This window comes from Hemibagrus wyckioides, linkage group LG02, assembly GCF_019097595.1.
Source record: "Hemibagrus wyckioides isolate EC202008001 linkage group LG02, SWU_Hwy_1.0, whole genome shotgun sequence".
Taxonomy (NCBI): domain Eukaryota; kingdom Metazoa; phylum Chordata; class Actinopteri; order Siluriformes; family Bagridae; genus Hemibagrus; species Hemibagrus wyckioides.
The window spans coordinates 18040622-18058144 of NC_080711.1; the positions used below are offsets into that span (position 1 = coordinate 18040622).

General features: G+C 39.7%; 1 protein-coding gene across 6 annotated transcripts in view; it reads left to right on the forward strand.

The window, feature by feature from the left end:
• Positions 1-532: 532 nt before the first annotated feature.
• Positions 533-17523, forward strand: part of caskin1 (CASK interacting protein 1) — a 117655-nt gene continuing 100664 nt past the window's right edge. The window contains exon 1 of one of the 6 annotated variants that reach the window (XM_058411757.1): positions 533-1133. In XM_058411757.1, coding sequence (XP_058267740.1) covers positions 1040-1133 — 94 coding nt within the window. In that variant the 5' untranslated portion in view covers positions 533-1039. The remainder of the gene's footprint in view (positions 1134-17523) is intronic. The other 5 variants (XM_058411785.1, XM_058411767.1, XM_058411805.1 and 2 more) reach the window with 5 other exon arrangements.

Sequence of the window (17523 nt, forward strand, 5' to 3'; positions counted from 1 at the left end):
TGGCCCAGGTCTTTCCTTTAATTCCCAGCCTCTGGTGAGAGTATCGCTGTTTACTACTGCAGTTTCCATTAGCGCGACGCCAGCCGACGTCCAGCTACGTCACTGACTCGATTTGTCGTTGTGAATCAACTGCACGCGGAGGAGGTTGATTCATTTGATTTGCCATTCACGTTGAGAGCTAAAAACCGCGATTAATCAACAATCTTCAATCCGTGTTACGGTTTTATATATATTATTTATGGTTACCTCCATGCCGGTCCCATTTAAATTCCAAGAGAGGACTCCCATTTGCGTGCTAACTGTGGAATCAATTTATCAATGAACACGGTACATTTTACAAATGGCACACGAGAGCATATGCCATAGAAAAGCGATTGGGTTTTACAGTCAGCAATTCAACAATTCAAAAATATCTGAAAAGATACACAATGCAAAATAAAAATAAAAAAAATCAACGATGCAAATATGTCAAGACACCGGATTCATTCTTGCAGGAGTGTCGATTCTTTTTGATAGAGTCGTTCGAAAGGATTCGATTCGTTCTCGAATAGCCCCGCTTTAATACAGCTGGGACATAACACACACAACACGGAGAGGAGCAGCGATGGCAGCACACACTGCTGCTACACACGGCGGGCATTGGGATTTCTGCTCAAATCTCGGAATGTAACTCCTCAGTGCAGCTGCTTTTTAAAATAATCGTATTCAATTTGTCGTCAAACGCCGGCGATGTGATTCATCCTCTGCGCGCAAACGGGTCGAGTGCACGAGAATATGCACGTCGTTTTCTCGACATTGTACTGATGTAGGCTGTCGATTGCACAGTGATTACCACTGAGGTTCTCGCGATTTCAGCTTAAAATCGTAATATCGCAACAGAAAAAGCACCGTGCACCAGCAGCAGCAGTAGTATTTTCTTCTTCGTTGCGCGATCTGAAGCATCCTTCCAGCACAGGGAGGATCCGCGCGGGGAAAACAGCACACGCACGCGCGCGCGCGCGCTCAGAGGATGCTCCGGGTGTAAAATCACAAATTAACCATGGGCAAAGATCAGGAACTGCTCCAGGCCGTGAAGACCGAGGATTTAATCACGGTACAGAAACTCCTGCAGAGGCCCAAACCCGGCAAAGCAAGTAGGTGCCCCATTTCTATATAAATCAGCTATGTGTGTTCGTGCTATATTGATGCGCTGCATCGATTGCCGATTAGAGCGCGTGCACTCGGTCTCTCGTGATTATTTTGGGAACAGATGTCACGGGATTCGACGTTGAAGTCTAACGATATTACTCAGGAAAGGGCTCATGTTATTGATGCATAATTGCAGGAAAATGCAATAAGTCTTCTTGACATTATAACATCTGGATACCAATGAATATTTTGCAGATGTTTACCTGAGCACATCTGCATCACCTGCTTCAGCCAATCTGTGTAATATCACCTGCTGTCAGCAGTGTCACTAACCGTGCATCGCAGCCTCATACATCTAACTAACAAATCACATCCTCTCATCCATTGTGACTAACACTACATCACAACTTCATACATCCAACACTGCATAACAGCCTGATACATCTAACTAACACATCAAATCCTCATCCGGATTACTAACTCTGTATCACAACCTCATCTAATTCATATAACATAACATTCTTATACCTATAATTAACAACTTGCTACAGCCTGACTATGTAGCTAACACTGCTAGAGTGTGACACTGCATCACATCACATCCGTCTACTACCACCTCTATATAACACCCTCATCAATGTAACTAACACTTCCTACAGCCGACTATGTAACTAACGCTGTTCTAGAACCTGATTTGCTACAGACCACTGTACCATAAACTCATACGTCTAATGTTACATAAGAGCTTCATACACATAATTAACAATATCTAAAGCCTAATATATATATAAAACTGACACTGTACTACATCCTGACACTGTTGCAAACTGTTCTAGAGCCTGATACTCCATCACTGCATCACAGCCTCATACATGTTACAACCTCGCTACAACCTGAAACTGTAACCAACACTGTGCTAGAGCCTGATATGCTAACTAACACTACATAACAACCTCATACACGTAACAGACACAGCATGAAACTGTACAGCCTGACATTGTAACTAATACAACATAGCTGGATCATACCAGTGCTACATCAGAGCCTCCTACTGTACCACTGCAGTTAAGCCTAATTTACTGATACTAGTAATTAACACTGTATTGCAGCTTCATTCCATAATTAAGACCGCATTATTGCCAGATTCTCTAACTCACACTGCATTACAGACTTGTATTTTACCCCAAACTGCATAACAGTGTTATGTTACACTGTAAGTAACACTGCGTTACAGCTTGATACTAGTATTAACACTACATAACAGCCGGATACTGTAACTGACAGTGTTACAGCTTTAATGATTAATAAGGGTAATACAATATGGCAGTTTGAATTAATTTAGCAATTTTAAAAGGCATCGATGAAAATGAATCAAAGCAATTATTATAAATGAATTATATTTGATTATGAATAAATTGGTTATCAATTGGGTATTATTGAAAAACGACAGCAAGGTGAGTTGTCCATAATGTGTTTAATTACGTCATTGTCATTCGTAAGTCTAACTAACATGACATCACAGCATTACACTGTAACTAACGACATCACAGTATTACACTGTAACTAACGACATCACAGTATTACACTGTAACTAACGACATCACAGTATTACACTGTAACTAACGACATCACAATATTACACTGTAACTAACGACATCACAGTATTACACTGTAAGTAACATGACATCACAGCATTACACTGTAACTAATGGCATCACAATATTACACTGTAAGTAACATGACATCACAGTATTACACTGTAACTAACGGCATCACAATATTACACTGTAAGTAACATGACATCACAGTATTACACTGTAACTAACATGACATCACAGCATTACACTGTAACTAACGACATCACAGTATTACACTGTAACTAACGACATCACAGTATTACACTGTAACTAACGACATCACAGTATTACACTGTAACTAACGACATCACAATATTACACTGTAACTAACGACATCACAGTATTACACTGTAAGTAACATGACATCACAGCATTACACTGTAACTAATGGCATCACAATATTACACTGTAAGTAACATGACATCACAGTATTACACTGTAACTAACGGCATCACAATATTACACTGTAAGTAACATGACATCACAGTATTACACTGTAACTAACATGACATCACAGCATTACACTGTAACTAACGGCATCACAATATTACACTGTAAGTAACATGACATCACAGTATTACACTGTAAGTAACATGACATCACAGTATTACACTGTAACTAACATGACATCACAGCATGGCACTGTAACTAACATGACATCATAGCATGGCAGTGTAAGTAACATGACATCACAGTATTACACTGTAAGTAACATGACATCACAGCATGGCACTGTAACTAACATGGCATCACAGTATTACACTGTAACTAACATGACATCATAGCATGGCAGTGTAAGTAACATGACATCACAGTATTACACTGTAAGTAACATGACATCACAGCATGGTACTGTAACTAACATGGCATCACAGTATTACACTGTAACTAACATGACATCATAGCATGGCAGTGTAAGTAACATGACATCACAGTATTGCACTGTAAGTAACATGACATTACAGCATTACACTGTAACTAACGGCATCACAATATTACACTGTAAGTAACATGACATCACAGTATTACACTGTAACTAACATGACATCACAGCATTACACTGTAACTAACGGCATCACAATATTACACTGTAAGTAACATGACATCACAGTATTACACTGTAACTAACATGACATCACAGCATTACACTGTAACTAACGGCATCACAATATTACACTGTAAGTAACAGGACATCACAGTATTACACTGTAACTAACATGACATCACAGCATTACACTGTAACTAATGGCATCACAATATTACACTGTAAGTAACATGACATCACAGTATTACACTGTAACTAACATGACATCACAGCATTACACTGTAACTAACGGCATCACAATATTACACTGTAAGTAACATGACATCACAGTATTACACTGTAACTAACATGACATCACAGCATGGCACTGTAACTAACATGACATCATAGCATGGCAGTGTAAGTAACATGACATCACAGTATTACACTGTAAGTAACATGACATCACAGCATGGCACTGTAACTAACATGGCATCACAGTATTACACTGTAACTAACATGACATCATAGCATGGCAGTGTAAGTAACATGACATCACAGTATTACACTGTAAGTAACATGACATCACAGCATGGCACTGTAACTAACATGGCATCACAGTATTACACTGTAACTAACATGACATCATAGCATGGCAGTGTAAGTAACATGACATCACAGTATTACACTGTAAGTAACATGACATCACAGCATTACAGTGTAACTAACATGACATCACAGCATGGCAGTGTAAGTAACATGACATCACAGCATGGCAGTGTAAGTAACATGACATCACAGCATTACAGTGTAACTAACATGACATCACAGTATTACACTGTAACTAACATGACATCACAGCATGGCAGTGTAAGTAACATGACATCACAGTATTACACTGTAAGTAACATGACATCACAGCATTACAGTGTAACTAACATGACATCACAGCATGGCAGTGTAAGTAACATGACATCACAGTATTACACTGTAAGTAACATGACATCACAGCATGGCACTGTAACTAACATGATATCACAGCATGGCAGTGTAACTAACATGACATTACAGCATGACACTGTAACTAACATGACATCACAGCATGGCACTGTAACTAACATGATATCACAGCATGGCAGTGTAACTAACATGACATTACAGCATGACACTGTAACTAACATGACATCACAGCATTACAGTGTAACTAACATGACATTACAGCATGACACTGTAACTAACATGACATCACAGCATGGCACTGTAACTAACATGATATCACAGCATGGCAGTGTAACTAACATGACATTACAGCATGGCACTGTAACTAACATGACATCACAGCATGGCACTGTAACTAACATGATATCACAGCATGGCAGTATAAGTAACATGACATCACAGCATGGCACTGTAACTAACATGACATCACAGCATGGCACTGTAACTAACATGACATCACAGCATGGCACTGTAACTAACATGACATCACAGCATTACAGTGTAACTAACATGGCATCACAGCATTACAGTGTAACTAACATGGCATCACAGCATTACAGTGTAACTAACATGACATCACAGCATTACAGTGTAACTAACATGGCATCACAGCATGGTACTGTAACTAACATGACATCACAGCATTACAGCGTAACTAACATGACATCACAGCATGGCACTGTAACTAACATGACATCACAGCATGGCACTGTAACTAACATGACATCACAGCATTACAGTGTAACTAACATGACATCACAGCATGGCACTGTAACTAACATGACATCACAGCATGGCACTGTAACTAACATGACATCACAGCATTACAGTGTAACTAACATGGCATCACAGCATGGTACTGTAACTAACATGACATCACAGCATGGCAGTGTAAGTAACATGACATCACAGCATGGCAGTATAAGTAACATGACATCACAGCATGGCACTGTAACTAACATGACATCACAGCATGGCACTGTAAGTAACATGACATCACAGCATGGCAGTATAAGTAACATGACATCACAGCATGGCACTGTGACTAACATGACATCACAGCATGGCAGTGTAACTAACATGACATAACAGCATTACAGTGTAACTAACATGATATCACAGCATTACAGTGTAACTAACATGACATCACAGCATTACAGTGTAAGTAACATTACATCACAGCATGGCAGTGTAACTAACATGACATAACAGCATTACAGTGTAACTAACATGACATCACAGCATTACAGTGTAAGTAACATGACATCACAGCATTACAGTGTAACTAACATAACATCACAGCATTACAGTGTAAGTAACATGACATCACAGCATGGCACTGTAACTAACATGACATCACAGCATTACAGTGTAACTAACATGACATCACAGCATGGCAGTGTAACTAACATGACATCACAGCATGGTACTGTAACTAACATGACATCACAGCATTACAGTGTAACTAACATGACATCACAGCATTACACTGTAACTAACATGACATCACAGCATGGTACTGTAACTAACATGACATCACAGCATTACAGTGTAACTAACATGACATCACAGCATGGCACTGTAACTAACATGACATCACAGCATGGCACTGTAACTAACATGACATCACAGCATTACAGTGTAACTAACATGGCATCACAGCATGGTACTGTAACTAACATGACATCACAGCATGGCAGTGTAAGTAACATGACATCACAGCATGGCAGTATAAGTAACATGACATCACAGCATGGCACTGTAACTAACATGACATCACAGCATGGCACTGTAAGTAACATGACATCACAGCATGGCAGTATAAGTAACATGACATCACAGCATGGCACTGTGACTAACATGACATCACAGCATGGCAGTGTAACTAACATGACATAACAGCATTACAGTGTAACTAACATGATATCACAGCATTACAGTGTAACTAACATGACATCACAGCATTACAGTGTAAGTAACATTACATCACAGCATGGCAGTGTAACTAACATGACATAACAGCATTACAGTGTAACTAACATGACATCACAGCATTACAGTGTAAGTAACATGACATCACAGCATTACAGTGTAACTAACATGACATCACAGCATTACAGTGTAAGTAACATGACATCACAGCATGGCACTGTAACTAACATGACATCACAGCATTACAGTGTAACTAACATGACATCACAGCATGGCAGTGTAACTAACATGACATCACAGCATGGTACTGTAACTAACATGACATCACAGCATTACAGTGTAACTAACATGACATCACAGCATTACAGTGTAACTAACTTGACATTACAGCATTACAGTGTAACTAACATGACATCACAGCATTACAGTGTAAGTAACTTGACATCACAGCATTACAGTGTAAGTAACTTGACATTACAGCATTACAGTGTAACTAACATGACATCACAGCATTACAGTGTAAGTAACTTGACATCACAGCATTACAGTGTAAGTAACATGTCATCACAGCATTACAGTGTAAGTAACATGACATCACAGCATGGCAGTGTCACTAACATGACATCACAGCATGGCAGTGTAACTAACATGACATTACAGCATTGCAGTGTAACTAACATGACATCACAGCATTACACTATAACTAACATGACATCACAGCGTGACAGTGCAAGTAACATGACATCACAGCATGGTACTGTAACTAGTATGACATCACAGCCTGACATGAAATAAGAGCTGGGCAGGGTAACTTACATGACATCACAGCATTACACTATAACTAACATGACATCACAGCATTACACTATAACTTACATGACATCACAGCATTACACTATAACTAACATGACATCACAGCATTACACTATAACTAACATGACATCACAGCATTACACTATAACTAACATGACATCACAGCATTACACTATAACTAACATGACATCACAGCATTGCAATATAACTAACATGGCATCACAGCATGGCATTGTAAATAACTTGACATCATAACATGGTACTGTAACTAGTATGGTATCACAGCATGCCTCTGTAACAAATGTGACATTACAGCATGCCACAAGACATAATAGCATCACACTATAACTAACACATCACAGCACTACACGTTAATTAAAATGACAGGACATGAACAGGAATGCCATCACAATGTAGCACTAGATCTACAATGACATCACAGCATGGCGCTGTAACTAACGTCATCACAATGTAATACTTTATCTAACATGTATTCACAGCATGGCAGTGTAAATAACACGGCATCATAGCATGGCTCTGTAACTAGTATGACATCACAACATGGTACTGTAACTAGTATGACATCACAGCATTGCACTTTAATTGAAATAACAGCACAGTATTACACTGTAACTAACATGCCATCTTAATATAGCACTGGAACTACAATGACATCACAGCATGGCGCTGTAACTAACATGACATCACAGTGTTACACTGTAACTATCATGTCATCACAGCATGGTTCTAGATCTACAATGACATCACAGCATGGCGCTGTAACTAACGTGTCATCACAATGTAATACTTTATCTAACATGTATTCACAGCATGGCAGTGTAAATAACACGGCATCATAGCATGGCTCTGTAACTAGCATGACATCACAACATGGTACTGTAACTAACATGACATAACAGCACTGCACTTTAATTGAAATAACAACACAGTATTACACTGTAACTAACATGTCATCTTAATATAGCACTGGAACTACAATGACATCACAGCATGGCGCTGTAACTAACATGACATCACAGTGTTACACTGTAACTATCATGTCATCACAGCATGGTTCTGGATCTACAGTGACATCACAGCATGGCGCTGTAACTAACATGACATCACAGTGTTACACTGTAACTATCATGTCATCACAGCATGGTTCTGGATCTACAATGACATCACAGCACTGCACTCTAAGCAATATGACATCACATTTTGCCATTGAGACTAATATCAAATCACAGCATGGCTCTGTAACTATGGTGACATTACAGCATGACACAAAACATAACAGCTTGACATTATAACTAACATGACATCACAGAATGGCACTGTGAGTAACACAGCAAAGCAGCATTACACTTTAATTATCATGACATCACAGAATTACACCGTTACTAATCTTACATCATATAATAACACTGTAAATATAATTGCATGACACCATGGTGCATGGTGCTATAACTAACACAGTGCCACTGCATGACTAACACAGCATCACAGCTTGATGGCCCCAGAGCCACCAAGGAGCCCATACGAATGTGAAGATATATATTTTTTTATTACCATGGTATATTCTGCTACAATTATTTTTACCGTGCTTCAGGCTTTCTCAGAGGCCCTGATTGTGTTCAGCAGCTGAAGGATATATGTGCATGGGGGTAGTGCAGGGTGACAAGATGTTACTCATGTTAGTTATGGCACATTTTTAGTAGTGATTTAATAGCAACCAAGTATGTTAGCTACTCTTGGCAAATAATTAGAGATGACGGTTCAAGTTAATATGGTGTTTGTGTTGTGGCCTCAGAAGTGTTGAACTTAACATACGTGCATATTGTAAGCTGTCACAACTTCACCTCAGCTTTAAGCTCTACTACCATTATTAATATTTGCATGACATTACAGATGATCAAGCCAGACAACACACTTAACTAACAAAGACTTGCTGCCGTTATTTTTTGTTGGTGTTGTTAGTGCAAACACAACAGGATTTATACATTTATTGTGAGATTCTGGCTGGATTATGGATTATTCAAAGCGCATTATTCAGCACGTCGGGTGATCCCTTTCCTCCTGAAAAGCCCAGCTTGGTCTGACTGACCAGCTGCCAAAATCTGGTAAAGTAGTTGGAAATAATTTATGAGTTACTGGTACTAATACAGCATGGCATCCAAGTTGTTTCTAGAAGATAGCAATAGCAAAGCAATTATGATATAAAAAAGTACATACGGTAAAATGGCAAGTTTTTGTTACGTCAAAAATAATGAAAGCAAGATAAATTATGTAATCAAATGTAATTATTATTAATATTTTTGAAGGTGTGGCTATGTTCAGAGTGAACATTCAATCTCATGTTCAAAAGCGGTTCTCATACAGCGGTTCTCATACAGCGATTCATCCGAATCATTAGTGAAATGATTCGGATTAACCCCAGCATAACATCGGCTGTCTCTGTATTATTTTCTCTGCATCATCGTACTTTCATCCAACTGCTGAAGCCACATAAAGCTTACAAAGCATCCATGCTGCCTCACTTGTTGAAAGGTATTGATCGGGAAAGGGGTATAAAAGAATTTCCAAAACATTAGATGTAACTTCATCAAAATGGAAAAAAATGGCCCATCACAGTGAGATCACTGAGAACAGAACCACCCTTCAAATTTTATGCAAGGACATCAGTAGGGCATCTAGATGGAAGCCCTTATTCATAAAAAACCCAAAATCACCCCAAATCCTGTAGCAAAATATAACAAGAACAATCCCAAAAGGTCTAATCATTCTATAATTTCATTCCAAAGACATGTTTGGTGTAAAAGAAAACAACACATGACCAAACCATGATGCAGCATGGTGGTGGTAGCATCATGTGTTAGAGCTGATATACGCTGACAGATATTCATAGTTCTCTTTTGAGTAGCTCAAAACTTACCAATTAAATCATTATGTTTAGTAAATGTATTTAACTATCACGTATTGCATGATGGCCTGCTACTAATTTCTATCACAGCCTAATGCTGTGTAACAGGCAATAAATGTCAGATATTAGTATCACTCTGTCTTACTGTAAGCAGGATGACAGCCTCAAACATTTACATATACAACATTTGGCAGACACCCTTATCTAGAGTGACACTCATCTCACATTTTTGTATACAACTGAGCAATTGAGGGTTAAAGGGCCTTGGTCAAGGGCCCAGCAGGTGGTCCTGGGATTCAAACTCACATCCTTCTGATCAGTAGTCCAACCACTGAGCTAGCAATCCCCTGCTAGCAAACTAGCGCCACATGTGATCAGTGCCATGTGTCCTTTGCATGCCTGTATTACTCAGTGTGACTTTTTCAATATTATCTGTGCATTTTTAAGGGAAAAACATGAGTGCAGCCGTTGGTCAGATGATTGAGGATGTCAGCTCAGGAAATAATCAGACTGTCAGCAAAGCCATGCTATTAGCAACTCCAAATAGAGAGCGATATTATAGTAGAATTGCAGTGCTTAAACCCCTCATTATAAAATAAGCGCACATTTGTGAGTTCAGTGGTGCAAACGCCACAGGCACTGGTCTTCAGAGATGTGGAAAAAAGTCAGATGGTCAGGTGAGTCATCCTTCACTGTATTCGCAACAACTGGGCAAGTGCATTGAGGCAAATACCAAGAAAATGGTGCAGGTCAGAATGCATAAACCTTACAGTGAAGGGGTTCAGTGATTGCTATACTGTGGGTGCATTGAGCATTTATATTTAGCCGATGCCAGAACAACAGAGGAAACTGCTTTGTAGTTTCAAATCAAAACATATCCTCAATATAGTTCACTAGGTCAGGGACTAAGAATACCATGGAACTGAAACCCTTTGGGGAGGTGATAAAGGAAGGCATGAAAAGAAAACACACAATTCAGGGTTTTTTTTAAGAGATTTAACTCTCAAGAGACTCAGATCACAATAAAGATTATTCATTTCACCACCATGCTGCCAGGACAGAGACGATCCTTAAAACAAACATTAATTCTACCATAATGTTACCATGTACCTTGCAAGCCTGATTGTGTTTGAGTTGGAGAAGTGAAATTCGGCTGATTTCATGAGTCTGGGAGGTTTAATTATACTACCTTTACACATAAGCTTACACAAAAATGGACCTCATGGACATTGAACTTTGGTTTGTATCCTAATAAATCCCCAAAAGACGATTGTAACCTTCTCGTTCTACTGAGTGTGTGTAAATGTACTCATAAGAAAGCTAGCATCATGTGTCTTGATTCTTCTCACCTGTTTTGAATTTGTGCATTTCTCCTGAGTGGAATTTTCTTTTTCTATTTATACCAAAAACGGTGTAGAATAGTGTGTAAGGATTCGATTTGGGACGCACCTCTAGTGCTTCACCGTTTCAGAGTCTCATTCGGTTAATGTCGATTTATGAGCTTTGTTTTTGTCTAACCAGGTTGCCTGCGGTAGTTTGTTTTTGGTTTCTTGGCTTTGAAGCATATTTCTCTTTCCGGTTCTGACTATAGATTATCCAGGTTTGTTTCTGCCCGCATGTGTTTTGACTCCTGCTATGGACTTTTCGGCTATAAATATTGTAACTTGGATATTGTAACTTTTGCAGTTGCTTCCTAAATCTTTACAGAGTTCATTTAAAGTGTGAGCTGATAGAAAATAATAAAGCTCACTTTTCTTGGGAAAAAAAGCTATCCATTAAGTAGCAGTTAACGCTATCGCTTTCTGTCTTAGTAATGCTATCTCGGTGCTGTCTGTACTCCTGACTGGCCAGTGAAAAATGTTCAGAAGTGAAAACAAGTGAAAAATGTTCAGTATGTTCAACTTTAAGTCACTGCAAGACATATTTCAAGGTAATATTGCCGTCAGTTTTCTTCAGGTATAAACATCTCTGCCAAATCCAGTCCGATCCTTCATTCGTCTTACTACTCTACAACAATGTACATTCTTTATCCTGTGTGACACTTCAGACTAGCACACACGTTTGTTCAGTACAAACATGACATAAAAACATGCACAAATATAATCTAGAAAGGCGTGTCATTGGTTTGGGTCAGTTTTCAGTGAAGCTTGCTTGTTCTGTGTATGGAGGCGTGGCATTTGCCAGGCAGTAAGAGGGAAGGAGGTGTGGCCTCTCTCCGTCAGTAACAGCGAAGGAAGTGTGGCCTCTCTCCCTTTCAGTAACAGTGTCAGTAACAGTGAAGGAGGTGTGGCCTCTGTCCCTGTCAGTAACAGTGAAGGAGGTGTGGCCTCTGTCCCTGTCAGTAACAGTGAAGGTGGTGTGGCCTCTGTCCCTGTCAGTAACAGTAAAGGAGGTGTGGCCTCTGTCCCTGTCAGTAACAGTAAAGGAGGTGTGGCCTCTGTCCCTGTCAGTAACAGTGAAGGAGGTGTGGCCTCTGTCCCTGTCAGTAACAGTAAAGGAGGTGTGGCCTCTGTCCCTGTCAGTAACAGTGAAGGAGGTGTGGCCTCTGTCCCTGTCAGTAACAGTGAAGGAGGTGTGGCCTCTGTCCCTGTCAGTAACAGTAAAGGAGGTGTGGCCTCTCTCCCTGTCAGTAACAGTGAAGGAGACATGGCCTGAGTCTCTTTCATTACACTTTCACACATAAAAAGCGACACGGCGACCAGAGCATTTATTTTCAATAAACTTCCACTGACACGAGTGACAAACTTTGAGGACTACAAGTGGGCGTGTCCAGTTACACAGCAACTTTTTTGCAAATATGGAGCGACTTGGTGCATCGACTATCAATCGGATTGAAGACATAACTGCAAGAAAATGGATTTATTGTCCAGTTGAATTCTAGTTGCGTCACCTGGTAATAAACATTTACATTACATTTACACCATTTGGCAGACGCCCTTATCCAGAGCGCCTTACAATTTATCTCATTTTATACAGCTGAGCAGTTGAGGGTTAAGGCCCAGGCTCAGGGGCCCAGCAGGGGAAGTTTGGTAGACCTTGGATTCACAACCTTCCGATGAGTAGTCGGTAGGCCAGTGCATTATAATAAACATTATTACTATAGCAACAAGTAGTAGGAACACCTGCTTGTAACTTTATAGTGTGGCCATAAAATCTGTGTAGCTTCAGTCCTCAGTGAAGTAGGCATGGCCGCTCTGCCTGATGAGAACAGTGATGGAGATGTGGTGTCTGTGTGTGTCAGTCCCAGAGACATAAGGCATTGTCTCATCTGTAGTTTTTAGAACACATAGCCAAGTGTGTGCACTTCCTTCCTGCATATGTTATTTGATGTGTGTGTGTGTGTGTGTGCTGACCATTATCTGTGAAACAACCTTGTCTCCTCTCTGTTCCTTTCTGTCTCCTCAGTTTTCCCTGATATGGCGTCTTTAGTGTTCAGTGTTGGTGCATTAGTGGAAGTGCTGAGATTTATCGATCCTATGTTGTTTGTAAAATTGCCATGATGTATTCGTATTTGACACACTTAACTGGATTGCTGGAGGTGTGTAAGCACATACTTTGTTTTTTCACCAAGCAGATGGAGCTCAGGCTTCGGAATTAGAAATCATCGATTCACCAAATAGGGAGAAAAGTGAGGAACATGTGGGAGTTACTACAGGGTGGACAGTGGGGTGGGGTGGGGTAGTGTGGGATGGATGGGTTAAAAGGAAGTATGGTGTATAATGAGTTTGGTGAAGGGTTAAGGAGATGAAGGGAGGCTAAAGTGGAGAGTCTGATTAATTGATTATCTTCTAGAAGGAGGGAATGGTGTATAATTAGAAAGATGAGTGAATGAAGAGAAGGATGAACGAGGGGAGGTTATAGGAAACTAATTCAGGAGAGTGTCATCAAACATGGCAAAGGGAGGGTATAAAGGAAGACAAGAGTGGAGTTAGTAGAAAGGAAGGGTATTGCGAGCAACAGAGCAGTCTGGGTAATAAAGGAAGCGAAGTGTGAAAAGGAATAAATTGTGGCTCAATAAAAGCAAAGTGAATCAGGTGTCCAGTGAATCTGGACTCTAGACTCAGCAATGGCAGCAGAGAACATTGAACCATCATATCATGATATTTATTTTCATGATTTTATCACCATTTGTTTTTTTAATGTTTGGTTTTAAGACTGATTTACAGAACTCAGCAACCAAATTACTTTCCATAAGGAAATAATAATAGTAAAAATATATGTAGATCTACAAGGAAACATAAACCGACGGAAAAACTCAATTTTTAAACAAATTTTTATTAAGTGTTCATAAACAATTATTTCTAAACTAAAAGCAATCCAGCATAGACAGCATATTTACAAAGTGTTAAGTACATCACCTCTACTACACTAAAAATGACTTACTCAAACATTAATACAGTTAGTTTTCATGCATTCATCAAGATTTGAAGGTGTATTTTCAGAGCTGAATTAAAATCCAACACCGAGCTTGAACCTGAGCTGAGAATCAAACCTCCCTTGAATTCAATCCCATAGTTATAATAGATTTCCCATGAGCACCAACATCCTCGTGAGATTTATTGATTTACGTCAGTACCACGTGAACTGATCACACTCGCTCTTCAATCATTCCATCCATCAATCAGAAACTGGTTTTAAATGAAGATTGCTATAAGCATTTCACCATTGAAAATTGTATTATTTGAATGTAAACTACACGTGAATGTTTTTAGATTTCAGAAGCTGATGTTTCACCTGGTGTGCATATGTTCTGACGTGTGGAAGTCTGCTTTTTATTGCAAACGCTGCTTCATACATCACATCCTGCCTGCTGACGGTTCAAGAAGGTCTCCAGGTGATCCTAGTCTCATCATCCGTCGTGGTTAGAAAGGGCAACAGACAAAAAACATGACAGTGTGACATCATAGTGTGACTGGATGAGGGTAAACGTTGTTAGATTGTTAGATGATCAGCTTGGCTGTGTTCTTTACTGTATACGTTCATCACATCAGAAGGGTTTCGTTCTGCCAAAAATATTAGATAACACACACACACACTCACACACACACACACACGGATGGCAAGCAGGTCAAACACACCAGATGATTCACTTTTGCCCGGTTTGAAATATAAAAATCCAGAGAAATATACAAACACCACCTGTTAGTCACAACTGGGTCATGATATAAATTCCACCACTCTTTATCTGTCTCCCTTATAGCATTTTATTTACACACACTGTGTGTTTATATACAAATTCTTGCATTTTGAAACATTTAAAATAATACATCTCTTATTTTCAATTCTGTCTAAACACACACACACACACACACACAGCTTCAAGAGGAGCTGTAGGCTTGACAGCATGTTAATGCTCCATTTCATCCGAATCAAATTTGTTTACATAAAGGAGATCAGCTGTGAGATAAAGAGAAGTCTGACTGAAGAAGCTGAAACATATATGTTTGCTAAAAAAGGATATGGCTAAATAACGAGCTCAGCAAGTCAGAGAGAAGGACGTTGAAGAATTGCTTTATAAAAAAGCACACAACACAACGTCTGGGACAAGTTAAAAAAGCTCCAGCTCTTACTCGCATTTTTTCCTAGGCAATATTCAGGAAATATTCAGACACTGGCATGGATCCCTGTACCCAATCCAGGCCTTGAGTTCTCCCAGTGCTGCATGTGATGATTGAGTTACAGCGCAGATGGCCTGGAGAGAGGGACACAGCAGAGAGACCCAGCGCAAAGACACATCCCTGAAAGACATGAGATCAATTTTTCTGCATCGGAGTCGGTAGCCGGATGTTTTTCCACCATTGGGAGATGTGATAACAGAAGAAGAAGCAGACAGGCATAGGTCTGGCTTATCTTGGCCCTGAAACAGCGCTCGCATTAAAAATACTTGTGAAAAAAAAAACGAGGGAAACATTAAATGACACACCTAGAAAAATAAAAGTGAAAGGAAGTGTTGTGAGAGTGTTATGTAACTCCTGCTTGGCTTGCGTTCCTTACTGCTTCCTTTCTCCTTGAACTTCCATTTATATCTTGGGATCTAAAAACAAAATGGCTTCTTGATTTGTACCTAAAGGCAGAAACGGAAAGGAATAGAGGGCTAGAGAGGGAGAAATTTCAAATGGAAGTGTGTAGAGGAAGTGGATGGGAAATGAGCAAATAATTGGGAGAGAATGAAACATGTACGATGAGTACAACATGCTGTAACGGTGTGTGTGTGTGTATGTAGGAGAAATTAGGAAGTGGGTTTAGAAAGAATGTAGGAAATAAACATAGGAGGGAGGATGTTCTAAGTAATGATGTTTCTAGGAAGTAAAAGAGGAAGTAGTAAGTTATGTAATGACCACAAGAGGGAAAACTACAGGAAGTTAAAGGATGTATGGAGTCCAGGAATGTAGATAGGAAGTAAAAATAGGTGTTTAGAGACTGCACAGGAAAGGCAGGGGGAAGAAATTATGGACAGGGAGTAGGGAATAACGGAAGGCGTTAGGAATAGGCGATGTATGAGATGTAAGGTGCTGGAAATGAAGAAAGGATATATCAAATAAATAGCGTAGTACAGGACAGAGTAAAAAAAATGGAGAGAGCGTAGCGAGGGTATATTGAGTAAAGGACAAGTGGGATTTACACCAGGCAAGAGCGGGCAAGCGCTCCTCTAGCACTCTATTAAAAATCGTGTAGCGGCAGCATGAGGTGTGTTGTTCTTTGCTTGATATATAACTTTGCTTGTATTTTCTCATTTGTAAGTGGATAAAAAGAAACCTACATGTTATAGGAGGGAAGATGGAGGTAGTAGATCATATAGGAAGCACCTGTCGCTCTCACTTTGGTGTCTTTTTTTTTTAAAAACAGCAGTAGCTGCATGAACATCTGGCTCTGCTATGCTCAATTTAGTGCAGCGTTGATTAGTAATCAGTCTTGTGATACCTAGAGGACGGCGCATTAGTCAGTGGATGAAGACACTTCCGCTCGAGGGCCCAGTGGGTGGACGGTGTGGGTGGTGTGGGTGGTGGTGATGGTGGGGAGACGGAGTCGAGGCAGGTTTTGAAAGAATTATTAGAAAAAAAGACCTC